Below are 26365 nucleotides of genomic sequence, written 5' to 3'. Positions count from 1 at the left end.
CAGCACATGCACAGGAAACACCTTTTTCCTACCCAAGGTCGGCTTGGCCGGAGGGGCCCCGGGCTGGAAGCGCACCGCTCCCCCCCACCGTGCAGGACTTAACTCCATCGCGCCCAGTGCTGCAGCCCCTGTAGCCCCACTCCCCATCGCAGCTGACCCCCCCGAAAGGGGTTCCGGGGTCTGGCACAGCGCAGCCGGCCACAGCCCTTTGCATCGGCACAGGAAAAGCGACGGCTGCGCTGGAGCCGTGCAAGCAGTCGCAGCGCCACTGGCCCCCAAAACCCAGCCTTGCGTTCGCACTTGCCGTTCTCCTGGGTGCAGGGCGAGAGGTTGCCGGAGCATTTGAAGCTGCACCTCCTGCCCCACCAGCCCGGCAGGCAGCGACCGAAGCCCGGCAGCATCGCCCGGCCCTGCCCGAGGAAGGAGAGAGCAGAGGCTGCAGCGGGTACCTCGGAGGAGAAACAAGAGACTGATTTATTTCCGACTCCAGTTCTAGAGCTAGAAAGTACCTGACCCGAGAGGACCAACTCGCCCCCGTGAACACGAGGATTGTTCCAGTCTGAGTTCCCAGTAGTAGCAGGAAGAGGTCCCAGTACAAAACTGACTCACCCCACACCTGAAAAGTGCAGGAGTGGCACTCGCGGTGCTGACCCTGACTGCTCCCAGACACCCGGTGCAGCGTGCTCAGCCCCTCCCAGCCGTGCGGTGACCCCGGGACAGCACCCAGCCGCCTGCCCGGGCCCCCCAACCTGATCTTCACATTGCAGGGATGGGGGGAGGTATGAGTGGAAAGGGGTGAAGCGAAATACCCCTGCAGGGCAGGATCCGGTGAGGGGACCCTGGGCTGCGAGCAGAGGTGCTTGGCAGAAAGAGCCGCCAGCAGACAGAAAGAGCCCTTTGGGGTGCAGCAGCAGGAAGGGGGTGCAGACCCCCGCCGCGCTGAGGAGCATGAAGTGGGGAGCGGGGGCACGGCTGTGCCAGACCCCTGTAGTTAAGCCATGGACACAGCGAAAGGGTGGCCGATGGGCAGAGATGCCCTCGGAGGTGCCAAGTCGTCCCGTGCCAGGCTGGCACCCCGCGGCTGAGCGTCGGGGGGGTTTGCAGGAAGGCCGCCCACGCTGCGGCTTCGCCGTCACCACGGCACGGGGAAGCGGCCAGGCTGCCATACTGCTCCTGAAGACACCGGGAGAAGAGCCGGGAAGCGCTGCTGTGAGGCCAGATCCAGCTCCCATTCAGGTGGGGTCAGAGGGGCGGCGTGGCTCTGTCGGAGGGGATGGCCGCCGGCTCGCTCTCTCCCTTCGGCTCCGGCTGCGTGTCCAGCGAGTCGATGATTTCCCAGGCTCCGGAGCAGCTGGATGCGGGGGGGTCTTTGCTGCTGCCCTGATACCACAGCCCAAAACTGCAGAGAGAGCAGATAACGGCCGTGGGGGAGAAGAGCCTTCCCAGGGAAGCATCCAGATCCCAGCTCCCTCTGCGTTTGGTGGCAGCAGGACACTGCCCGGCTGCGAGCCCCCCGGGAGCGTGCAGCACCCCAGGGGCAGCAGCAAGGCCTGCGCCCACCCAGGGCAAGGCGGATCCCCCCTGAACCAAGTGACCCCCGCTGCAGCAGCACCCCTGCCAGCCCCGCGCCGGGCAGCCCGGCTCCATCCCCCTCGGCCCCGGCAGGGCAGGCACCAAGCTCAGCAGGCGCGGGGTTCACAGCCGAGCCCCAATCCTCTCCGCTGGCAGAGCCGCCCGTCCCCAGCTGCACCCGAGCACGGGAGCAAACTTACAAGCTCCTAATTTTGGATTCGGGAGGCTGAGCATCTGCGCAGTCTGTGCCACGAGCTGGGAGCCAGGAACCCTCGTCTTCATCGCTGCAGCACAAAGGAGCGGGGAAAAACCCGTGCTGAGTCACAGGCTCACCACGAGCCACCCCGGGGCTCCCCACCCCCCGATCCAAGCAGCGTCCCCCGCAGAGCAGCACGTGCGGAGGTGGCTGCTGTCCCCACAAATCGCTGTCGGGCTGTGACCTGCCACAAAGCCACAGCCAGCTGCGGCGACGCTGGTGCCCCAGACACAGCCGCGCTTCATGGCGAGCCCAGCCCCGGCTCGGTGACCTCCAGCCACAAAGCTCTTCAGACCCGGCTTCAGACGCCCGGCGCTCGGTTAGCGGATGGCGCGTCCCCGGTTGCCACAGCAGTAAAGTCTTTCGGCATCTCACCCCGCACAGCAAGCGCACGCTTCTCCAGGGGAACGGCCTGACAATCGGCAACCACCGGCCATGGCTCGGGGCGAGGCGGGTGACAGCCGGGCACCAAGGCGGGTGACAGCCAGGCCTCGCAGGGGAGCAGGGTGACCCACGAGAGATGGCAGCATTCGTACGGCAGCGGCTATCCTCGCCAGGCAGGGAGGCGAGCAGGCAGAACCCAACACCCCCAGGCCCCCCACTGCCAGCAGAGACCCTGACACAAGCAAGCAGCAGGTTTCAGTAGCACAGAAGAGCTCAGCCCCCTTCAGACCTTTATTAAAGCCCCTAAAAGCCAGTGAGATCCAGCTCCGCCTGTGCCATACGGCGGCTTTAGTGCAGGCTTCACCCCCCCACCACCGGCAGACACACAGAGCTGGGGCTGGTGCCCGGCAGGGTCCTTCCCTCCCCATCGTGAGAAGTCTGTTGGAGCCAACGCTGCCGAGAAACGTCTTGCAGAGCCTCCAGAGAACATCTCTACTGTCATCTTCAAAGGCTCTCTGCTGGACAGCCTCCAACCGCAGAGCGCAGGGACCAGCCTGCCTCATCCGGTGGCCCCAGCACCACCACCTCGCCTCCCTTTTGCCACATCCACGCAGGGACGAGCGGCGTTTGGCCGGGCCACGTGTGACTGGTGACAACGCGCGAGTGGCAGCAGAGAAGAGCCCAGCCCCTGCAGCGCTCCCAGGGCTAAGCCAGAACAAGACATCCAGTGCAGACGTTACACCTTTGATCTCTGGAAGGAGGCAGGGAGGAGGCAGCTCTCGGCCTGGGGGAGTTCCCGTCCAGGGCATCACACCACACGGAAACGCCAGAGCCCGCCAGCCAGCATCCACCCTGCACGGGAGGCTCCCCGTCCTCCCTCCTGGTGAGCAGGACTCACCTGCTCGCCGACTCCTCTGCCGTTCCCAGCATTTTGGCTCTAATTTTTTTTCTCTGTCTTTTGATAGTCGACTTCATCGCATCCAAGAAGAAGCTGGGAACTCTCTCTTCATTTAGCAGCTCCCTGGCAAGAAGTAGCCAGCTGGTTAACCGAGACCCTGGCAAAGAAATCCGCCCCAACGGCACCAGGAGCAGCCTCTGATGGGCCACGGGTGGCTGCAGGGACAGGAGGGACCTGGCTCGCTGCCCCACAGCACCGCGGCAGGACTCACCGCTGGTAATAAGCCAGCTCCTCCTGCACCAAGAACAGGTTGGTCTTGAGCTCATTCCGCTCTTGCAGGATCTGCTGCAGCTCTTCCCTGGAGAAGCAGCAGTGAGCAGGGCTCCTGCCCGTGTCCTGGTGCTGCGGCTCCTCCGTGGGTGACAGTGCTCCCTCCTGCAGGGACAGAAAGAGAGTCAGCAGGCAGGCAGAGACTCCAAACCCCGACCCAAAGGCTGGGTGCCACGTGCAGGCAGAGATGGAAAAGTCTCAGGTATGTGTTGCTAGTCTGGAGCTGCTGCAGCCCTCCATGGACCACGGCGGGTCCCCAGCTCTGCCAGCACCCACAACCCATCACCACACACAGCAAACCCTCCTCATCCTCCGAGTCCCACACGGCTCTTCCTCCTGTCATCTCGCCTCGTTCACTCCTGCCTCCATCCCAATTTTTATGGAGGAGGCGTTACCGGCATCGCAGACACCATACTGTTCAATTTTCAGGACTGGGGCTCACTCGAGCGGCCGTGTCCTGCTGGCAGCCGGTGGGTCCGGGTGTGCCAGGAGCCCCGCACAGGGCTGGGAAGGTCGGGTCGGCGTTAGCGATGCCCTGTAGCAGCGGGGCCACGGGCTCGGACTCACCGGGCTGGGCTTTGGCCGCTGGATCTCAGGGGCAGTCCTGCTCCTCCTGCTCATTTCCTTCTGGGTTTGCAGCATCGCAGCTTCCAGGTCCGACTTCTTCTCCAGAGCGCTCTTGAGCTGAGCCTGCACCACGGCCACCTTGTGACGCAGGTCCTCGTTCATGGCCATGAAGCGATGCAGTTGCTCCTGCAGCTGGAGGGCCCCGGGCAGCCGAGAGTGAGGCACAGCAGCAGCTCTGGGCCCCCACCCAGGGACATCAGCGCAGGCAGAGCCATGGGAAAGGCATCTGCCCCAGCAGGATCACCAGCCGTGACAGCCCCAGGGCGAGGTGACATGAAAGCAGGTCCCCAGGCCCTTCACCCACCACACCCGCAAGCTCCCAAGCACTCACCGCCTCTGTGTCTCGGCTCTTGCAGACGATCTCGTGAGCCTGGGCACGAAGCTCATCCCTCTGCTTGTCCACCACCTCCTTCAGCCGCAGCATCACCTCCCGCTCCTTCCGCGCAGTGCTATCTGAGCCCAGACACGGGCGGACAGACGTTAGTGGCCCCCGGGGCGCAAGGACTCCCCCAACCCCACAACGCTATGAGGTTCTTCGGTGCTTCGGCAAAGCCTAACTAATGTTCCTGGCAGATAGCAGAGTAGGAACAGCGGAAAATAGGGAGCTGAGAGCCGTAGGCTGTGCCTGACACATCGTTGTGCTGGCAACAGCAGCCCACACCTTGTGTCTGCCTCCAACACCTTTCTGGGGGCTTGGGGGTGCTCTGGGGGTTTGGGGTCCCTATGGCTTGCAGAACAAGATAACCCTTATGCTGCTCAGAAGGACAGGTCTCCAGGGCTGGGCAGCACGGAGAGCAGGTTCAGACCTGCGCCCAGCCTGCCGTTCCCCACGGGGACACCCTGTAGCATCAGGGGACCCCAAACCCCACTGGGACACCCACCTTCCTGGGACTGGCTCTCCGCAAGCTGCCCCAGGAGCTGCCGGTTCTGCTCCTCCAGGCGGGCCAGGCGGCCGTGCAGGGCTCGCTCCCGGTGCTCGGCCTCCCACAGCCTCTGCTCCGGGTCCTGGGGGACGGGGACAGCCGGGTCAGGGCCACCCCCGGGGACCGGGGACAGCCGGGTCAGGGCCACCCCGGAGCGGGGGGGGGGGGCGGCGGAGAGACAGCCGGGTCCGTCCTGTCCCCACGGGGACTCCCGCAAGGACAAACGCGGGTCTGGGCCACGCGGAGGGGACCCCCGAAGGAAGAAGGGTCGGACGAGCCCCCCCCCCCCGCCCCGCTCACCTCCGCCTCCTGCCGCCCGGCCGGCGGTGCCGCCGCCTCCCCCTCGGCGCCCGCCGGGGCCACCAGCGCCTCCAGCAGCTCCAGCAGCCGCACGACGGGCGGCACCAGCCCGGCCACGGCCTCGGGCCCGAAGCGGCCGGAGAGGCGGCGCAGCTCGGCGCCCAGCGCCCCCGCCATACGGTAAACGTGCGGCAGGGCCAAACGGCCCGGCGGCGTCCGCCACAGCGGCTCCGCTCCCCGCCACGGCTCCGCCATCCGCCGCCGCCGCCGCCCGAGGCCCCGCACACGCTCCGCCCTGCCCCGGCCCCGGCCCGCCCCGTCCGGGGCCGCTCCCCTCCCGAGGCGGGATCTCACCGGCAGCGCTCCCGTTCGTAAAAACAAAACAAAATATTTATTGAGCCACTGGAGAGGGTACAACAACCCGACACGGCACGGGGGGGCTACGCGGGGGGCGAGGAGCAGCGGGGACAGACAGACGCTGTTGAAGGAATAGCGGGGACAGACAGACGCTGTTGAATATCAACAGTACTAAGAGTGGGGGCGAGGACAGGACTAGGCGTAGAGATCCTCCCGGTCGGCGGAGTAGACCTCCCCCTCCTGCAGCAGGGCAAAGTTGAGGAAGTGAGAAGGACGATGGACCTCGTGGTAAAACTCCTTGGGGTTAGCGAGCTGCAGCTCATACTTCATGTTGGGGTCGTGGCGAACACCTGGAAGAGAGAGTCCATCAGTCACCTGAAAGCCCCCCTCTCATTGACCAGGAGCCTAATGAAGCCCTCTACCCTCACAAGATAATTTTTAAGCAGACCATGTCAGCAGAGAGAGTTCTAAATCCACGAAATCATCACCCTTGGGGTTCCTCCCCCTGGAGAGTTACGGAGCAATGCCCCCATAGTCCTCTTCTGCTGGTCAAGTGTTTTGTCTGCTACTCTCCTCCTTCCCCGACCCCCTTCTGCATACCAGACCTCCTGTTACTGCCCTACTGGGCACAGCTTTTCTCTTGCGTTTTCCATTATCATCTCCTCTGCCTGACAGGGATTAATTATTCAGTGGCAACAGACCAGACTGCAATCCAGAAAGACAAGATGTCTATTTCTCCCCTCTATCAGACTTTGCTCTCTTGCCACAGAAAAACCATTGACAGCTGACATCCCAGTGCTGGTACCAAGGAAAGGTCAGGCCACAATGCTGGTAAACCCTGCCAGCCGCTCCGAGGAAGGTCGAGCTTCAGAACAGGTAAGGAACACGTCCCTGAGCAGCTATTGCCTTCTCCTCCCCAAGCTATTCACGTTGCCTCCCTTCCTGTCCCTTTCCCGGGGCAGCTCACCCATGAAGTTGTAGTTCCAGGACCCTTGCGCTGGGACCATGAAGAAGCCGAGGAAGCGATCCGAGAGCAGCATCTGCACCCTCTCGTAGTGAGACGGCAGGTAGCCCTTGGGATTGTTCCCTTTGTCCGTGTTCTGCCTGCCCCACTCGTAGCCGCTCGGGGTCAGTTTGTAGGCTGTCAGGGTGCAGGAGCCTGGCGTAAAACTGAAAGGAAGGAGAGATGGGACAAGTCAGACTGATCTGGGGCAGAGGAGGGAAACCAGAAATGAGTTAACGCTCCTTTTTCCGCCAAATTTTTAGTTTGAGACCTTAACTTGTTTCCAAGAGCTGCACCCACAGGCCCCTTGAGCAGAGGGGCACACGGAAGCCCCGCTGCCTCTCACCTGCAGGTGATGATGATAGTCTTCTCCCCATCCCAGGAGGGGTTGTCAGCCATGACCTTGGCGTGGGTTGTGACATCCTGCGGCGAGAGCTGAGGGGACTCATTTGGTTGGGTGTGAATCCACCCCAGAGGTTCCATTTCCTGACAAAAGGAGAATGTTTTAGAGAGAAATTAAAGATGTTTAAAACAAAACCACTCCAAGCATGGCAAAAACCACCCAGGGACTAAAGGCTTCCCTTTCACCTGACCCCAGATCGGGCCCCACCTCCTCAGGTCCCCATTACTGGAGACAGTGATCTTCCACCCACGCTGGGAGCAGAAGCTCAACTTACCTTGAGATATTCATGCTGCGGCAGCTGCCCCGGGAGATGCACAGTCTGGTGTGTTCCCCACTGCGGCACCATCACAATGCACCGGATCTCCTTCACTTGGGGGTTATCAGGAGGGCTCACTCCATACAGGTAACCTGCAATCTAGGAACACAAACACCCGCCTTAGAAGCCCAGAGGAGACCTCTGTGTAACCATGTGAGAGTGGGTGGGCCCTGCCCTTAGTTCCTGAGGAGAATATCTCTTGGCTGGCAGGTTCTCACTAGAGGAAAACATCACAGTTTTGTTCAGTGCCAAGTTTCCCCACAAGTCTGGACCACAAGGAGCCATCGGGACCTGGCTACAACTTGTGTGCTCAGCCGTAGTGCCAGCGTCTCTCTCCAGCACCGAGGGCTTCACACAGACAGTAGCAAGTTCCCAGCTCTTCGCCATTAGGTCCCGACTGCCCAGGACTGGTGTGCGCCCCAGCAGCGTGAGCTACAGCTGTAACAGACTCGTTGCACACTCACCTGGGCCCGCAGATCTGAGATGCAGATGAATTTCTTCAGCACGTTCTTGGGAAGAATGTACGTATAGCCTGTTTCCTTTATATCATCTGATGAAACGTAAATGTGGTTCGTTCGGAGGTGGAGGTTGGCAGCAGAAATCGCTCTGTGAAGAGGGGACAATCATTAGAGAATGTACAGATCCCTCCCTGAGCACCCTGACCTCTTCCTTGCACAACAGCCCTGCCTGCCTTCCTACCTGACTCGCCACTCGGTCTTGGAGGAGAAAGTCTGGGTTTCGTAGTTGCTCGTTGTAGAGGTGATGATCTCATCCCCGTGTTTGTTAACAGTGCGGGTCTGCGTGGCTGTCAGTTGCGACTGCTCCTTGGTTTGCTTCTCAATTTCTGCAATTTGCTGTCTCTGCTGAGAAGGGGCAGAGATCTCCATGCCCAGGATAATGTCTCGGATCTCTGACTGTGTCAGGGATGCAACGTTCACACTGGAAGAGAAAATCCACCCAAGTTATGCATTTCAGAATACACTCTGGACCCTTCTCACGAAGGCACAAGCTCAGAACATCCACTCAGGATGCTATGAAAAATGAACCACAACATTTTAGACAAGAGGAGGGACCGAATCACATGATGCGCAGAGCAGAAAAGGTTTGGTGCAGACATTCTTATCTGCCTTACTGGAAAACAACTAATGATAATAACAACCAGTCTCCCTAAAAAGCTGACAGTTCATTGCCAAGGGCCCTTGAAAGTCTTGTCCACAAGGAGCACTCTGGCCACACAGTCTTTAGAGCAGGGAGGATTATGGCAGCTGGACAGTGGCTTACTTGTTCTTCTTGCCATAGTCAGCAAGGATGAGATCCTTCAGCTGCACCTCCACCTTGATCCACTCCTCATCTGTCAGGGTCGGCCAGATGTGGTGAGGCTCGGTTATGGTTGTCTTATCTGGTTTCAGAATAACTTTGGCTCGATCGTTATTCACATGCAGCGCCCGGAGAATCAGAATCAGACGAGAGAATGCCTTGGAGGAGAAAAAGAAAAAGAAAAAAAAATTAAAAAAATGCAGTTAGTCAGAAAGAAGGACACCAAATATACAAGGCCCTAGCAGAGCACTCCTGTTTGGGCATGCTGACATTGCACGGGAAGTGCCAGTGGAATCAACGTGAAGGAAAATCCAGGCAGACTCAAGAGCCAAGTGCTCTCACGCAACAAATTGTGAGGGATCTCTGCAGTCTTGGCTCCTGCCTCATTTACCAGCAGCAAAGCAAAACGCAGACTAGGCATGCTGTGCTTACCGTGTAGGAAGAGATGGTTTTCAGCCAGTCATCATAGAGGTTGAAGAGAACCATCTGGGGTTCGGTGGCCTTCAGGATGAGATCACCAAACTTTTCCACTTTCAGACAGGCCTGGAAGGGCAGCTGCAACTCTGAGCCTTTGATCACAATATTGGGGAAATCCAGCAAGTGCACCTGGGGTTTATCAAGAAGAGGAATTAGCTCACAACTACTGCAGAATATTGGTTCAGATCAATTCCTTCACAGGAACACAGGACTGGCCTATAATTTCCCAAAGATTTTATGTGTCCCCACAGAGCAGTATCTGCATTGTTACCTCAAGCGGGTCCAACATGCCCTTCCGCGTCACTATGATCTGCTTAGGCTGCTCCTCCACAGGAAGTGATCGAATCAAGGCAGCCACTTCTTCAGCAGTCTTCCACTTGGCCAGCTACAGAAAGACAGCACGGTTAGAGAAATGCCTCTCTGCTAACAGCAGCATCTCCATGCCTTTGGGCATTAGAGAGACTGAAATCAAATTCTAAAAATATGACTGAAATTTATGGCTTGTTCCAGATCAGTGACAAGACCCAGCATTTCCTTCTTACTGATCACAGAGGGCAGTTCCCATTCCTGGTGTTCAGTTACTCCTGACCGGCTCAGAAAAAATATCTGCCTACACCGCCTCCCTGGCTTTGCCACCTGAGAGTCTTCTCACTGCACTGGATGTACGGCCAAGTGCAACGTGATTTGCTGTAACAGCGAGCACAGCGCTGTTCCTCAAGTCCTGCTTGAAGATGTAGGCTCTTTACACCTCAGAGCCTCAAAAACCTTCCAACATCAATACCTACATTCTTTTATATCCCATGCTAATGCTTGTCTGAGCACAGGTTACACACTGGAGCTCCAAACTTAAGAGGCAGGAAGATGAAGACCCTCATGATGTTTCCTGCTCAAGCGTCCCAAGAAGTCAAAGCCCAGCCCCAGCTCACAGCCCAAATCGCTGCAGGCAGCCAGGCCCTACCTGCCCAAGACGCTTCTGTCCTGCCCACACAGATGTATGGATGATCTTCAGGAAGAGCTGTCCAGTTCTGGGATTGAAGATGAAAATGGCTCCATTGATGGGTTTTGTGGTCAAATTCCCTTCAAAAGTCTGAGAAAACAAGTGAAAGTGAGAAATACAGGGAGATAAATGTAGCCTATCCACACCTTCACACAACAGTCGATTTGCTGTGCGCTTTGAGCAGGAACCGTACAGGAATTGTAAGAGCTACTCCGTGCACACTGTAAAAATTTAGGTCCATGTTGATTCCTAGTTTTCCATCACACATTGCCTCCACAACCACCCTGAGCTCAGGACATTTACAGTCCCTGTCCTCTCCCCTTCTGGCCTCACCTTGTGAATGGTCACTCTGTACACATTGGTGTCATCCACAAACCAGATGATCTGATTGGAGAAGAGCTCTCCATAGTTCTGGGAGGAAAGGTACGGTTCTGTGGGCTCAGAGGAGTACAGCTGCAACCCCTTGCGGATTCGTTCTCTCAACACATACAGCGCAGGATTTGCTTTCATAATTTTGGCCATAGCCTGCTGGATCAGCGGTTTGCTCCCAGGGAACCAGTTCCCATAAGCACTGAAGAGGAAAACAAACAGAAGACCTCATTGTTGCCATCAGCTCTGAGATGAAGGGAGAACAGCTATGCACAATTCTTTCCATGCAGCACCAGGCGCCTTTCTGCCTGCTGAACACTAACGTATGATTTCTCTTGCAGCGTCCTTGGGAACTGTTCACCTACGGTTTTTCCCTACAGGGAAGCCACAGCACGCACATACTGCAGTTCCAGAAAAGCTGCATCTTCTCTAACAAGCACATTAGAGCAGAGGTCTGCTTGCTGGGACTTTCTCCCCAGTTTGCCAGTGAAAAACAGTTGTCCCCACTCATAGGGGGCCTTGAAACAAGGCCTGTCCTTCAGCTCCAAAAACAGTCTGACAGAAATCTCCTAAGAAAATAAATGATTAGTCACCTGGGAGAACTGAATCGTTATTACTGAATGAGCACACATCGTGCAACCTGAAAGGACTGCCTAGATGCCTTATCCCAGTCACTGCATAACTCCGGCTTCTGCCTTCTCCCCTCATCCTCCAGCCCAGCTCGGAGACGCGCTAAGACACAGCCGTGAACTACCAATTACGGTTCAAATACAGAAGGTGCAGATCTCACCTGTGCAGGTTATAGGCCAGATCAATGGCAATGAGCACACCAGTAGGAGACGGATAGATACTCATGTTGTCTGTAGTGTAGTCCAGGAACTTGGCTCTTGCATAGCGCTCGATATCATGGGAATCGTAATCTCCCCAGCGCAGCTGGATATCTATCCAGTACTTCTGAGTTGTGGTGCTGTCCATCACATCTCTAAGGAGAAAGCAAGCCAGAACAATTTAATCTTGCACAAAACTCTCCTGCAGTTGCTGCATGTTTTTGACAGAGAGTAACTGCCACCAAGCATGAACACTGAAGCCAGCTACTATCTACATACCGTCCTGACACAGGGCTCTACTACTCTCTTTGTACAGCAGCTGAATGCAGAAGCTGTCAAGAGAAACCCTCAACCAACGGGGTTCAGCTGCAGGTTCAAACAAAGCAGCACAGTTACTCTTCTACTGTGTAGTCACGAGGGCCATTTCCCCCAGGGATTGTCTGGTGAGTATTCTGTCGAACTGAACACAGCACAGTGCAGATAGTGTCCAATTCACTCCAGATTCTGCCCCTAGGTCAGCACAGCTTTGCGGGGTTTCCTGAAGAACCCTTCAGAGCTCCTGAGCTCTGGCTCAGGGGAAAAGTCAACTAGAGGAGAAAACATGAGCAAAGACAGTCTCCATGTTTTGCAGAAGGCAGGGCTAGGAGATGCTGCAACCATCTACCCAAATGAGCCCGCCACTTTGCCAGGCATGATTGTGCTGTCCTGCGTCCCCAGAGAAAACCAACCCTAGGTGCCCAGGAGATACATCCTTTGGCTCAGGATGACAGGCTGGGCAGCTCTGCTCTGCAGCGAGATCAAGGAGAGGGAAAAGGGAAACACTCACTTGGAATCCGCAAGCAATGATGGACGTGACACATTCCACTTATAGGAAGCAAAGAGAAGGATATCTGCACACGAAGAATTCATCTTGTATGACTTCCTGGGATGGATCGTCTCTTTCTGCACTGTCTCAATCTCCAGAGCATCCAGCTCTTGATCAAACACCTGGGGAAAAGGCAGTCAAAGATGAGTTGTGTTCAAGCAACCTAGCTAAAGAGTCTATCCTCAACACAGAACTAAAACAGGCACCCAGGAAAATCCCGTTTCCTCCCTTTCCCTGTCAAATTGTTGAAGAAGGGGTAGCCCTGCTACAGTCCCTGTTGCTAGCAGGAGGCCTTTCTCAGTGCACAGAAACAAACCGAGTTTACATCCTGCTCACCTGACACAAATCCATTACAATGCTCTCATGGATCTTTTGCCACAAATGAGCTCGGAAAATCTGAATGAGAGAAATCTTCAGCGTGGGGATCTTGCCATGCATAAAGATGCCTGTCAAATCCAGCTGCACCTGAAACCCAACATATACCTGCAGAAGAAAAAAGCAGCTGTGAGAACAGGCAACAGCACAACTGATGAAGTTTAGAAAAAGAACAGCTACTGTTAAGGCGGTTTAGTTCATCTGTAAGAGACGCTCTGAACAGCGAGTTACATCAATTAACTGCACTCAATTCAGTAGAAGTATCTACAGGTACAAACTCCAGGTACTTACATTGGCTCTGTTAATGGTAGGAGACCACCACAAGGTGAATCTTCTGTTTGGAATCTGGTTCAAACCCGATCTCTGGGCATTTGTCAGCTTCTTCCACTTCATAGATTCCTCAAAGCCACTGGCCTTCTCCCTAGAAAGGGCAGACAATCAGTTACATAAAACGTTCCCCATCTCCGCTGTCATGTGCCATGTATAACAGAGGCAGGGAACACACACACCGGGAGCAGGGAAGACTGCTTCACGCAAAGACATTTCCCAGTCCTGGGTGCCCTCACAACTGAGCTATACAATGTGCTCAAGTGAAGACTGAAAAACGGAAAAGGCTCAACAGAATCAGTCCTTGGGCCAAGGACTCCTCCTGGTGCACCACTAAGCTCCAGTTTGCATGACAAGGTCACACCAAGGTTTCTCTCACCAGAAGAGACCCTCCCATGTGGGGAAGTAAGTGCCCTTGAAAAGAGTGTGCTCCAGGATCCCTTCCACTCCACCAAGTGCCTGGATCATATCTGTGCGGTAGTTGTTCAGGTTCCAGAGTTTCCCATCATGACGCTGATGTGTCCACCAGAACGGGTTCTGTTTCAGGACCTGAAGACAATAGCGCACCAGTGAGCAGCTTTGTATTCAGATTGCTTAACCTGGCTGCACTTATTTTAGGAACCAAGATGATGATGATGGTGTCAGCTAACAGGTAAAAAGTCTCACGCCCTCAGTCCTGGAGGACACCTCTCATCTACAACATGAGTTCCGTCAGTGCTACCTATGCAATTCAGACGGGGTAGAATCTAAGATGGTATTTTTATCTTTCAGGGACTGGCCTTCTACAGAGTCATTATTAAAGGCTTTAAATAATAAAAGTTTCTACTATTACTAAAACTCAAGATTCTGGAATGTTTGTTTTGGGACCTTTTTTTCCCCTCTCCAGAACCGATTTCTTAATACTCATCTGTGCTAAGCGTGGTGTCCCCAGACACAGCAATCTATTGAAATGCTTCAAAAGTGGCTAGCTACAGATTTTGGAGCATTTAGTTCTCAACAGCCTCTACCAGTCCCAAGACATGGCTCTAAGTTCTTCCTGTGTCAGATAGACAAGGAAGTGCACCTACAATAATGCACAGTGAAAGGACATTGTCTGAACCTCACACTCAGCCAGAGAAATTCTCAATCAATACCTGATACTGTTTGAAGTCAGTCCTGACTCTCCATCCTTTATCATAAGCTAGGGTATGCCGGTCCTTCTGGAAGAGGGTGTTAATACGAGGAATTCCTCTGTCCCACGAGTCCTCCAGATCCTCCAGCGTCAGACGCCTGTAGAAAAAAAAATCCCCACACTTTGTTACCTCTCAATTTTACAGCAATGCATTAATGAGTATTTCAGGTGATGAGATCACAGAAATAATACAGATCTCAGGGCTCCGGCAGGAGATGTTATAAAATGCTAAGCACTCAGAGGCTCAGCAAAGTGTCTACAGCCATCACTATGAATACACCAATGTCAAACAGCCAAAAGGAAACGCCTGCCCTTGTAAGTGCACAGAACTAACTGCAAATAGGTCTGATGTCAGCTTTTCCTGGCACCACCTGGCATACCATTTCCCTCAAACCGTGCCATGGGTGTACTATCTGCTTGCAGAGTCCATACCTCCTCCAGAGGTAAGACAGCAGCTTTGCAGGCAGCCTGCAGCACATATCATGGGTCCAGCAAGGCCTCCAGAACCCTGAGACAGCGCAAGATTTCAGCCCTCTGCCTGTCCCCACAGAGATCTGATTGCACATCGAAACATACCTGTTCTGGGCTATAGCCTCTTGTCGCTTGAGGGCATACTCGGCCCATACTCTCTGAGAGTCAATGAATTCACTCTCCCATGGCTGGATGTAACGATACAAATTTGGGATGAGCTGGTCCTCCTCATGACTCATTCCTGAGCGGAAGTGAGTGATGCCAACATCTGTCTGCTTGGACCACCTGCAGCAAAGAGGCACAAGAGTGAGGCGGAAGCGACAGGAATTCACAGGTCACGCTGCTGTAACCTACTGTAAAGGCAATGTAACTCTATAACAAGGCAGGGTTTAGCATTCTCACATATTTTTATGGGAAAGAGTATCTAACAAAACACCCAACTCGTGGGCATTTAGGACGGAGCAGCACAACTCACCTCAGGTCAGACTGTGGGATAAGAACATGGCCCATGGAGAGCATGCCCAGCCCTCCCAGCTCTTTAGGGGTGTAAAATACCACTGGCGGAAAACGGCTGGGCATTTTGGAATTCAGACCAATTTTGATTCGAGTCTGGATTTTATTTTCACACTTCACCAGCAAATCAAGCAGCTCCTGAGTATTTACAACAGCTTCCCGGAAATACGTCATCAAGCCAATCAGAGCTGTATTCCATTTATTGACAATCTAGAACGGAAAGCAAAGGATCAGTTCTCAGCCGTTCTCCAAGCACCTGCAGAAAGCTCTGTCACACATCTTTCTCCCATCTTACCTTAGTGAAGGTTGTGGAGCCAGACGCCATGAGGATCTGCCTCACTCTGTTGTGAAATCTCTGCATAGACTCATCATCCACACGCAGGAAGCACTGAGCTGTGCGCTCCTTGGTGACCTACAAGACCACAGGGACATCAGTTCCCTCCTGGGACCACTCTCTCCAACAAACAGTAAGAGCTCTTGCCATCAGGCATTTATGACACACGGGGAGAGAAGAGGCCAAACACCACCTCTACGGTTTCAGGTCCCCACTCATCCCCAGCCGAGGATTTCCTATCCCTCCCAGGAAGGAGAGTTCATTTTAACTCTACTTGCTAGTGGTCCCAGCTACAGAGCTGGCAAACGCGTGCTGTTCAGCACCCTCCACAAGCAGGTACAAGCCCTGCTTTGATGCCAGGTACAGGCCAAGCAGGATCTGCTCTCCCAGCCTGTCAAATCCTCTCCCTACCTCATTCTGCAGGTTCCAGACACCATCCTTGTGGGTGAACTCCTCATAGCTGGTGCGGCACTTGGGCAAGATGCGGCACTCAAAACCGCACATGTTAAACAGCAAATTGGGGTTATCCTTGCTGTAAACGGATACGAAGCTATTCTCCCACTGCACTGTGGTGACTGATCGAGGCAAACGGTTCTTGATATCCCAGAATACAGCACGACCACTGAAAAACAAGATGTGCAGAGTGACAGGCTGTCTGTTACTGAAGTGAAATAGAAACTGGGCAAGTTCTCAGTGCTTTGCTAGCGCTCTAGTCTCTCACATCCATCACTCACTGTCAGAATTACAGCACAGATCCCTCACCTCTTCTTTTCTTCTTGAGCATCTGCCTATCCATCTCCAACAGTTACTTATCACAATTAATTTTCCCACTATCCCACCACTTGTTTTTCCCAGGCTGCACCACTTACAGGTTCACATCATGTTTCATGAGGCGCATCCGAGCATCCCGGGGCCAGCACTTCTTGTTATTGTAGCCTACAATGTTCTCGTTGTTGGGATCTGGGTGCTCTGTCAGGTACCGCTGAATCAAGTCTCTTGCCTCATCTGCCGTAAACCTGGAAACGCACAGAAGAGGATCTGGAATTACATGACCAACTTCTCAGAACAGATAAGGACTTGCTTATGGATGGATAGCTGTTCACCACAGCATGGTTGAAGGTAACTATCCAATTTTTGTATCCTCCCACTGAAGGGGGCTTCAGTTTCATTAGCACAGAGCAACCCAGGACTGTTTGGGTGAGCTTTCCATGAACAGACATCAAATTTTATGTCCACTTGCTGGGAAGCCAGAAAAGGCTTATTTTACCAGTGGCAAATCTGTAACAATTGAACTTTTGACACTGTTGTTTTCTACTGGTCCAGTGTAGCTCTAAAAAAGCAAACTGAGAAAGCAAGAGGAGGCATATGGACACCCAGTTGTTCTGGGAAGCCTTCTGATTCAAATATTCCTCATCTTTCTTAGCAAAGGGAATGAAAGCCTGGAGTAAGAGCATACTAATTCCCACTTTCACAGCATCTGCTGCAAGACGTCACAACAAAAGCTCAGCTGAGGAAAGCAGGGCCCCAGAGCTCTCACCTGAAGAAGATGTGAATACGGTCGATGTATCTACAGAAGAGGCGAATGGGATGGGCTACCTCAGTGGCAATATCTTGGAAGCTGAGGAAGTCATTTGGCATCTGGGGAGGCCCAGCCATTTCACTGGCACGGTGCAGTCCCAGCACCAGCAGGTCCATCACAAGCCCATAATACTGGACAATGAAGGAAGCAAACTGCAGCCCACGAATAATCCCATAGGAATTTGTGTGATTCATGTCCTGAGGAAATGAAGGGGAATCGTGAGAACCTAACTGTCACAATACATGAGAGACCTTTTACCCGAGCAGTTACTCTTCAGCAGGACCCAGAAAGGTTTTCTTACTCCCTCATCACTTCTTTCTCTGGCAAGTCTTGTGTCCCCTCCTCCCCCACAGATCCAAAAGCTCTCAATTTTACAGTCCACACAGCCCTTTCCTGACAGCAACTGTTACCTTGTAGTTGATCACCACGTTGTTCTTGGCTGTCATGTAGTCAGCAATGTTGTGATCGACAATCAGACGCAACAGCCTGTTGAGCAATGTCAGGTCAATCTTCTCATACATCTTCTCAAATCGAGATTCCAGCATCACATTACATTCACCTTCACTCGTTTCCCAAACGTCTTGCAAATTATTAATGCCTGAGGAGACAAACAAGCTTGTCATGTTATCTGACAAAATGCCTTTCTCAGTGTGCAGAAGCACCTTTCTGGGCACAAGAAATCAGCACATTTCTTGTGATATCTGATGTTTCAGCCTCTGGTACTTCTAGTCTATCCAGAAATGTGATCAGAAATATGTAAATCAACTACAAATGCTATGGAAGTTCTCCTCCAGTATATACGTATATTTATTAACCTACAAAATGCAGCCTCTTACTGTAATAACCATTGACTGCAAGTTGCAAATGTGAAAACTCAGGTCCCAAGGGGAAGCAAGCTCCTGATAATAAAATTCATTTTTGCACGGAATACAAGACCCCACTAACCTTGGCACCATTTGTACACCAACAGTGGAGGAGGTTCAGTGTCAGCAGGTTTGATCCATGGGGGAAAGAGTCGTCGCTTATCAGCCTCATACCACAAGTACTGATCCAGATAAGCATCTGTGATTTTCTCCAAGGGCTCAACATCATAAACAGGAACTAAGTGGCTGTAGAGATCCATGAACTCAATACCCACCTAAAAAAGAAAAGGCAAAACTGAGGCTTATAGCTGAAAGAGAACACAAAGTATTAGTTCCTGAATGCAGCATAACTTTTAGTATGGTCTGGCTTTCACCAGGACACTTACTTCCTTGAAGGCTCTCTGAGTTAAAAGGTGTCGCTTGATTCTGGACAGAGCTTCATGAGGATTATCGTAAGCCTGTTCAATCAAGCCCAACTCCTCTCTCTGCGACTGATTCAGGCGAGATTTCACACTGAAAGCAATAAAGAACAGCTCACGCACCCAAGCATGAACAAACTAATGGCTGCTGCATTAAACTGATGAAAGACACCGTTCAACGAAGCAGATCAAGACAAGATCTGTAACTCTCTACAATGCACATCACCAAGCTTAGGAGCATGGGATTGTTTTTGCCCCAAGTGGCAGAGTCTGTGAAGAACCCCAGTCAACCCTGGCAGTTCCACAACCTGCAGCCTTTATCATCAGGGTAAATTTTACAACACGCTGAATTCCAGGAACAATGGATAACAAAACAGCTTGAGAAGCCTTTCCCAAGGCAGATATCTGCCCCTGCAGAACACAATCACTTCCCACTGCTTACCTGTAAGCTTCCTTCAGCCTCTCCAGGGCTAATATGAGCAACTTGGTGTCATGTTTGTAGGACAGTGGGGGGAAGGGAATGGGCGAGAACCTCCTGCTTTCCAGCCAGTGCACTGTGGTTGTGTACACAGCAACAGCCTCTTCCGCAGTGATGTAAGGCCCATCCTGCAGAACCACACCACCAGCATTACTCAGTGAAAGCTTCCCTATGAAAACAGCACCAATTTGGGCAACCCCAGGAGGACAGAAGTACCTTCAAGTAATTATGTTGCCGCTCCTGCTCAGCTTTTAAGTAGAGTCTGGTCAGCCGGCCCAGATTCTTCTTACAGACAGTTTTGTCGACAGTGGCACCTCGACGGATCCGCTCCCTATTGTAGTGAGCTGTATTTGTCCACCAGTCAGCTTTTGCCTTCACATACCTCAGGATCATGTTTTCAATAGGAGTTGGCAGCCCCGGCACCTGCGGAGTGACAGTAATGTGAGGTAAGCAGGAGTGAGAACACAGTTCTACCAGGGAGATGTTAAAATGGAACCAAAAGGCCAAGATAGAGACTTACCTTCCAGGGGATATTGGCCTTCCAGCACCGCCACGCCTCACTCAGATGCTGCAGGATGGTTCTGGCTTTGTTCTGTTTGATTCCTTCTGGCATCATGTCCAGAATGTCATGCATAACGGCTGCCCTCAGCTCCAGGTCAAAGTGAGACTCCACACGCTGCTTCGTGACAGTCTTTGCTACACCCTTGGAGTGACGGCCTGGAAAAAGCGAAGTACGTCAGCAGTTCTGACATTATTGGGCAGTGCTCCTCTTCTTTGTAATATGGGAGTACGTGGACGTGCAGGGTGTCTGAAGAAATTACACTGCTACAACATCACTGATCAGTCTGGAGTAGATGATTAGGAGGCTATGGACCCCATAGTGCTATGGAGCAGGGAATCCCACTTCCATTTGGAATCTTTCCTGGGGCCACTGGTCTCATAAGAGCTCTAAACTGGTCAATAGCCCTTGGGATTGACATGGAGCATGGATACAGACCACCACTTGGAACAGAAAACTGGAGTTCAAGCTGGCAAGTAAACAGTATTAATCTTTACCACACACATCCAAGATTTACAAAATGTGCTGACCTTCAAACTGCCTGGCCAGCAGATTCCCCAGCCAGCGTTCCAGCAGTGGCGTGATGCCCCTCATGAAGAACAGCCACACTCTCCAGCCAGGAGCCCAGAAGCCACAGCCAGGACCTTTGCCCACAGGCCCCTGGAAAAACAGAGACATGGTAACAGCAGGTCACTTATTGACACTCCAGAATCCCTCCCTTGTTGCTCAGTTTACGTGGGGTCACCATCACGTGGAAAGCTGGAACTTACTGTGTTAAACCTGTAGTAGATGAGATGTTTCAGGTCCTTGCACATACGAATCTGCCTCATCAGTTTGTATTTGTATCGGTACATTCCTGTCAGCTGACCCACGTGGGCAAAGATGTACTGCAAGCCATCTGCCAACTGAAACACAGGGAGAACAGTCAGAGATAACAATAAACACTACTTACATCGCCTCAAGAAACCAGGTTTATTTTACAGCCAGGAGCAGAGCGTATTAGGCCGTACAAAGCTCCTAACGCTGACTCATAAAATGATCAATTCTTATAAACTAGGGTAAAAGCAGAATTTCATACAATGTTGCATGCTTTCATTGTTCCTCCTCTCCTCTGTAACACCGCACTATTCAGTCATTTTGTGCATCCTATATAAGCCCACCCAGATACTCCACTCCACCTCTCAACTTCCATGCCTCACTTTTAATAAAAATAAATAATTGTTAAGAAAAACCTACCTGAAACGCATCCACATTTCCAAGTCTGTATTGGACGTGGCTGTCCACCACCAACTTAGTGAGCCGCAAAACCTCTCGGCACAAATGGAAAGCATTACCGAAACGAGATTTTTTCCTTTCCTGGAAGAGACAAAACCCCCAGAATTTATGTAACAACTTCATATAAGAGTGTAACAGCTCCAATTTGGTCACTCTGTACAACTGAACAGTTGAGGCACTGTGGCCTGTTTTACCACACTAACTACTTAACAATCTTCAGGTAAACTTTACCCTTGAGTAAAATAGCACGTGGACCCATACCTTAGTGGTGAGGGTCTTCACGGGCTTCAGGTTGAAGTTGTAATCCAAGTGAAGGTAGTTCAGGTTCTTTCTGTGGATCAGCAAGTTCAGCATATTGTAGCCCTGGCGACACACCTGCAGGCCTACTTCCACCCAGTCCAGCTTCGTCGACTGGAAAAACTTTGTAGCCTTGAAGGAGCGGAACAGGTACCTGAAGGGAGCGGAGAATATAATCAGTTGAATCCCCTACTCAGATCAGTAGTTCCCCACTGAGCAGACCCCCACTTACCTCTTCTTCTGGGCCTTGGGGGGTCTGTGCTTGAGCGCATTCAGAACGTAGTATTTCAGTAGCTTCTGATAGGAGACTCGCACTTTCACTGGCTGGCCTGCTGGGCAGTGCTCACGATACCTAGGGATAAACCATATTTCAATTTTCCAGGTAACTCATATTCCTCAGAGAACAAGTCTCCAGAAACTCTCCTAAAATCTCTAGAAACCAGTAACCACAGGATGTCTTTATTTTATTTTCATTGTAAGAAGATAATAATGTAAGAATCACTAGAACACCCCTTCCCCCAGGAAAGAACTCACCAGTTCTTGACCAGTGGGATATCAAGAGCTCTCCGAGTCCTCCCAGACCTCAAGTTGAAGGGCCGTGGGGCCCACAGCAAGGCAATGCCGTTGGCTGTGTTATCTGTGTAGAGCGGGGTATCCTTCAGGAAAGGTTCCACAAACTCTGGCAATTCAAACTCTTCATCATCATCAGGCAACGGTTCTTGACTCTGAAATGCAGAAACCCCACACAACGTCTGTTTCCTGGTTGCTTCAGCTCAGAGTTAACCAAGTAAAAACCGTTTCTTTCCTCGCATGGTAGAAGTGTGACAGTGCCGAGTATCAGAGAAGCAAAAAGAACTCTACAAGGCCCCAGTGGGCCTCAGAATTAACTTTGGCTACCAAATCCTGAGCTAGGTGTTATGGAGGTAACTCAAGGGAGATGTTAGCTCCATGAATATACCAAGGGCAACCAAAAAGATAAGTAACTTACAAGAAGACTCTAAAATAACAGTTAATTACGGATTGGGCTTTATTCTACAGAGACCAAGGAAGACAGCTTTGTGCAACTCCAGAAGCAGAAAAAGACTACAAATGACAACTGTGGGGTTTTTTGTGAAAGGGTATTGCTTTCTCCTGAAATTTATGTGTGTATGCCACTGTCAGAAGCAAGGTTACAAACAAGATGCTAAAGCCTCATCACCTCCACACGTAGGGTTTATCACAGGCTCTCTTGGACAGTGACTCACCTTGACAGAATGTCTGTGTGAAATGGGGTTGATCAGTGGATCAAAGTAAAAAGCTGGGAGATCAGGATCTTCTGTTTTAATGAAAACGACGTTTGGAGTATGATACCTGCAATACACAATATGCGTTAGAGCATCCTGACAGCTTTTCCCCTCTCTCCCTGCTCTTGAGGCGGCTGCTGCACTTACCAGGTCAGGTGGACATGGTGTGGCAGGTTATTGTACAGGTACGGGAAAGCAATTTTGTACTCTGTCCTGATCGGCTGCCTGATGATAATTTTGTTGATGTCATTAAATTCATTCCAGTCTTCATCCCTCAAATGAGACAAAAAGAAATTGTTATATGAGCATTCAGGGGGACTGAAAGGCAAATATTTTTGACTGAAGACATGATATCAGCATTTTTCCTTTAGCTTTCTCTTCACACTAACAACCATTCAGTGTCCAAAGCAGCAAGCACTTCACAGACATAATGCTAAAGAGAGCAAACACCCAGGCATAGCTCACCCAAGGCAGGATGCTTGATAACACGATAACCTTCTCAGCCCTTTTCCCAGATAACCATTTATCTTTCCTCCTAAACCAAATACTTACTGAAGATTGATGTCTCTGACAAGAGGCTCAAACTTGGGACCTCCAGGAATAGCCATGTTCAGTGCCTTGGAGGTAAAGAATGCTTTCAGGTCAAACAAATAGAAATAGTTGTCATCCACAAGGTCAGTGAGCAGCTGATTAGCCAGCCGGTACAGCGTGGACATCATTGGGAGAGTGAACTGCCAACGCTGGTACGTTGAACCGTTTACATACCTGCAAAAGAACAAAGCACAAGACACTCACTACACAGCTGGAAGACAACTGAGCCTTTACCAAAAGACCAGAAATAATCAAACATCTTTCACTGCCAATCATTTGCTGAAAATATTAAGGACAGCAAATACAACTGCCCCTCTAGACAGAAAGAAAGGCTGCAGGACTGCTGAAGACCACTATGGACTACATCTGCCCAGAAAGTACAGACTGCTCCAGTTCCTCTCCTCCATATCCAAACTGAAACACAGTATCTGTGCACTCTTAGCAAATATCAATTCAAATTCCAACTAGACAATCCAGGTTGTCATCTTTATGGCATGGTAAGAAACATCAGAGTTTTAGCAGTTAACTGGGTAGCAGCCGTCCAGGACAGAGAGGTCTTGTTGGTCCTTGCAGGATGCTGAAGACAAGAGGTATAACTTTACAACAATCAAGTTCTCCCTCCCACCCCTGAGGGAAGGTTTTTCTCTCTCCACCAACATCACACATAGTCCAGGATAACACAACCAAAGGTTATATGCTGCTATGTATAGAGAACTTATATAGGACATTTGGTTTTTTCCCTCCTCTCCCAGTGAGCTGTGCTACCAGAGAGGCACGTACTTCCTGTTGTCTTTCAGCGGCTGGTGGTCATAGAACCAGTCCAGCACAGGAGCATCCTCCTCTGGATCCAGCTCAAGCTGAATTGCTTCCAGGGGCTCCACATCCAGGATGTTATCAGCATAATCCAGAGGGGGTTCTTCATCATCAAACGGGGGGAACCTCATCCTCTTGAAGTGACGTCTGTCTCTCTTCTCTCGCCTCATCATAATCCACATTGACCTGGTGGAAACCCAGAGACCCGTTAAACATGGCTTTTATTGTGGATGCACAAATGTTTGCTCACAGGTTCCCACCAGGGCAAAGGAAGATGGCACTTACCCCCACTGAGCAATGTACACCGGCTCTATCACCCAGGGAATCTCATTCACAAAAGAGATGGCACCTGTGATATGGTACAAGACTGGAACATCTCTGATCTGCTCCCAGGGCATGGGCATGTTCTCCAAGAGCTTCAGAACAGCATGAGGCATGTACTTCAGAGCACTACAATCAGAAATCAAGGAAAATCAGGGTTGAAAGGGATCTCAAGAGAATAGCCATCCATGTCCTACAAACCCAATTACCTCTATACCTTTCACTCCTGAAAACCGCTCATCTAACCTGTTCATAAAAGCTTCCAGTGAAATCCACAAACTTTCTATTCTATCCTTGTCCTTCATGCATCGCACTAGCTAAGTTTTCTACTGGGGTGGCTTTGAAGATTGTTATGTGTTAAGAACGTTACAAACAAAACCAAAAAAAATTCAAATGAGTTTCTGGAGTTTTTATGGGTAACGATAAGTTAGTGCAACAGACTGTGATGTGCACGAGATAGCTCTCTGAACCCAAACAGCAAAGACGCACTCACGATGCTTTTTTAATCTTGCAAAAAACATATGCTGGCTACTTCATACTCTCCCCCAACTTCTTCTAAAACAATGCGTTATCCAAGGTAATGTTTTTCTCATTAAATTCAAAGCAACAACTTCCTTCACGCATCCTCTTCTGCACTGCTACCCTAGTGCAACTGATCACCCTATCCTCCCTCAACAACTATGCTGCTTTCTATGCGCACTGACACAGAAAACCCTTTGGAGAAGGGGCTCTGAGTTCACTGACGAGCTCTGACAAGGCAGCAAAGGCAGACTCAGCCTCTGAGTCTATGTGTCACATAGCGGGGGGCTCCCTTACCCCAGGTAGACACGCTTGTCGTGACGGAACTTCCTGTTGGTCATGTCGCCGTGGTCGCGGATGATCTTCCGGACGTGCTCGGGGGGCATGTCCTCTTTCTGCGCGTCCACGAAGCCAAATTTCCTCTTCTCCGCATAGCGCTTGGCCTGCAGCTGCTGCCACTTGCGGGCTGCAGGGACAGAGAGGCGGTGAAGTCAGGCCCGGTCCCGCTCGGGAGGATGGGGGTGCAGGGGCCGGTCCTACCCACCTTTCTCCTGCAGCTTCTCCTCAGACATGTAGTCGGGCAGCGGCGCCAGCGGGGTGGGCACCGGGGCGCAGCCGCCGCGGTACGGGAAGACGGCGGCCATGGCGACGCACCTGCGGGGGTGGAGAGGGGCTCAGAGAGGGGACGTGGACGGGGGCCACCCCCGGCCTCTCCCCCGCCATCCCCAGCGACACCCCCTACCCGTCCCCGGGCACCCATCGCCCCCCGCCCGCCCTCACCGGCTGCCGCGACGCCCCGCGGCTCCCCACCACAATGGCGGCCCAACGCCGTCGCCACCGCGCCTCAGAGACCCGGATGTGGGCGGGGCGCAGCCAGAAGATCTGACCAATCAGCTTTCGAGCAGCCTCGGAGACAACAGGCGCAGCCCATCAGAATGCGGAGGAGGGGAAGGAGGCGGGACCAAGGGCAGAAGAGGAAAGGAAGTTGTGCCTGGAGCACACTTCCGGTGGGACGCCCAACCTTCTCCGGTCCCGCCTTGCGCTGCTCTCGATTGGCGGAGAGAGATAGTGTTGACAGCTCGACGCCGGCTCCGATTGGACAACGTCTGGCACGGATAACCCCACGCTACCTGTAGGGGGCGCTATGGAGCAAGCGGGGCCCGGGCCCCCCCCGTGCGGCCTTGCGGGGTGGGGGGGACCGTCCGCGGGGCGGCGTGGGGGGAATCCCCCCGTGGGGCGGCGTGGGGCAGGGCCCGGGGGCTGTAGTGCTCCCTCAGTGGGGGCAGTGCCCGCTTCGGTCTCCCCCGTGTTCCCCCGCCAGGGACTGTGGCCCAGGGACTGTGCCCAGGCAGGGCAGGAGGACGCTCCACCCCAGAGCCCTGGGGAGCGATGCTGCCCACCCCCCCCACTGCCCCCATGGCCCTTAATACCTCAGCGAGTAGCCAGCCCCCCCAGGGAGCACAGCCTCCCCCTGCCTTCTGTGCTCACCCTGGGAAAACACAAGGTCCGGCTCGCTGCAGGCGGCCAAGCGGGTTCAACATATGGCACAGGCCACTCTGCGGCCGGCCGGTCATTTGCCTTGGGGCTTCGGCTGGGTGGGGGCTCCCTGGGGAGTCCCCATGGGGAGAGGGGTCTGTGCTGGACGAGAGTTTGGCTCTTGGGACGTGGGATGGGGCTGAAGAGGGTGCAGGAGGGTGGCAGGCTGGGGTGTAGCTCCCCAGCAGCTAATCGCCTGATGGAGACCCTCCCTCTACCCCTGTGAAGCCCTGTACGGGGGCATTAGAGGGACAGGTCCCTTCCCAAAACCCTTCAAGCCAAGGCTGTGGCATTTTCCATCAGGAGGGACAAGCACTGGGTACCCCTGTGTCTGGACGCAGAGAGCTGCAAAGCCGCCGTTTATCCCACCACAGCACTGTGGGAAAATCCCATCTGATTAGAGGCTCCCAGAACAGGCTT

The 26365-nt window shown here is 52.8% G+C and overlaps 2 protein-coding genes across 4 annotated transcripts; both read right to left on the bottom strand.

The window, feature by feature from the left end:
- Positions 1-1106: 1106 nt before the first annotated feature.
- RILP (Rab interacting lysosomal protein) lies at positions 1107-5603 on the bottom strand. Of its 2 annotated transcripts, XM_075771898.1 has the most exons (8): positions 5291-5601; positions 4949-5072; positions 4399-4520; positions 4008-4199; positions 3382-3545; positions 3111-3233; positions 1773-1856; positions 1107-1399 (listed from the first exon to the last, which is right to left on the bottom strand). In XM_075771898.1, the coding sequence occupies exons 1-8, from the start codon at positions 5543-5545 to the stop codon at positions 1243-1245; spliced, it is 1221 nt and encodes a 406-aa protein (XP_075628013.1). In that variant the 5' UTR covers positions 5546-5601; the 3' UTR covers positions 1107-1242. The 2 variants fall into 2 exon arrangements, with proteins under 2 accessions (XP_075628013.1, XP_075628014.1); XM_075771899.1 differs by lacking the exons at positions 1107-1399; positions 1773-1856 and adding an exon at positions 2772-2963 and having other exon boundaries at positions 5291-5603.
- Positions 5604-5669: 66 nt separating this feature from the next.
- On the bottom strand, positions 5670-25327 carry PRPF8 (pre-mRNA processing factor 8). 2 transcript variants are annotated; one of them, XM_075771897.1, is made up of 43 exons: positions 25220-25327; positions 24954-25063; positions 24707-24875; positions 23855-24019; positions 23537-23755; positions 22718-22930; positions 22313-22438; positions 22127-22232; positions 21417-21607; positions 21115-21234; positions 20847-21036; positions 20547-20666; positions 20081-20215; positions 19841-19970; positions 19272-19468; positions 18968-19174; positions 18716-18879; positions 18241-18367; positions 17937-18129; positions 17402-17589; positions 16950-17188; positions 16282-16428; positions 15824-16034; positions 15374-15490; positions 15041-15288; positions 14671-14850; positions 14057-14192; positions 13303-13472; positions 12888-13017; positions 12558-12704; positions 12183-12343; positions 11320-11511; positions 10494-10731; positions 10122-10250; positions 9435-9548; positions 9119-9292; positions 8651-8844; positions 8069-8308; positions 7834-7975; positions 7328-7468; positions 6997-7136; positions 6615-6817; positions 5670-5997 (listed from the first exon to the last, which is right to left on the bottom strand). In XM_075771897.1, exons 2-43 carry the CDS (start codon positions 25051-25053, stop codon positions 5843-5845), a joined length of 7008 nt encoding a protein of 2335 aa, XP_075628012.1. In that variant the 5' UTR covers positions 25054-25063; positions 25220-25327; the 3' UTR covers positions 5670-5842. The 2 variants fall into 2 exon arrangements, with proteins under 2 accessions (XP_075628012.1, XP_075628011.1); XM_075771896.1 differs by having other exon boundaries at positions 25190-25314.
- Between the last annotated feature and the right edge of the window lie 1038 nt (positions 25328-26365).

The sequence above is a fragment of the Balearica regulorum genome, chromosome 19 (genome assembly GCF_011004875.1).
Source record: "Balearica regulorum gibbericeps isolate bBalReg1 chromosome 19, bBalReg1.pri, whole genome shotgun sequence".
Classification (NCBI taxonomy): Eukaryota; Metazoa; Chordata; class Aves; order Gruiformes; family Gruidae; genus Balearica; species Balearica regulorum.
This window is presented reverse-complemented; position numbering and strand designations above follow the sequence as displayed.

Excerpts from the sequence above, each read along its gene's own strand:
- RILP (XM_075771898.1), bottom strand. The coding sequence starts at position 5,545 with ATGGCGGAGCCGTGGCGGGGAGCGGAGCCGCTGTGGCGGACGCCGCCG. Across the intron at positions 4,200-4,398 it reads AGAGCCGAGACACAGAGGCG|CTGCAGGAGCAACTGCATCG; the intron begins GTGAGTGCTTGG and ends GGGGCCCTCCAG. Across the intron at positions 3,546-4,007 it reads AGCGGCCAAAGCCCAGCCCG|GAGGGAGCACTGTCACCCAC; the intron begins GTGAGTCCGAGC and ends CTGTCCCTGCAG.
- PRPF8 (XM_075771897.1), bottom strand. The coding sequence starts at position 25,053 with ATGGCCGCCGTCTTCCCGTACCGCGGCGGCTGCGCCCCGGTGCCCACC. Across the intron at positions 22,931-23,536 it reads CCGCTGAAAGACAACAGGAA|GTATGTAAACGGTTCAACGT; the intron begins GTACGTGCCTCT and ends GTTCTTTTGCAG. Across the intron at positions 13,018-13,302 it reads ACATGGGAGGGTCTCTTCTG|GGAGAAGGCCAGTGGCTTTG; the intron begins GTGAGAGAAACC and ends TGCCCTTTCTAG.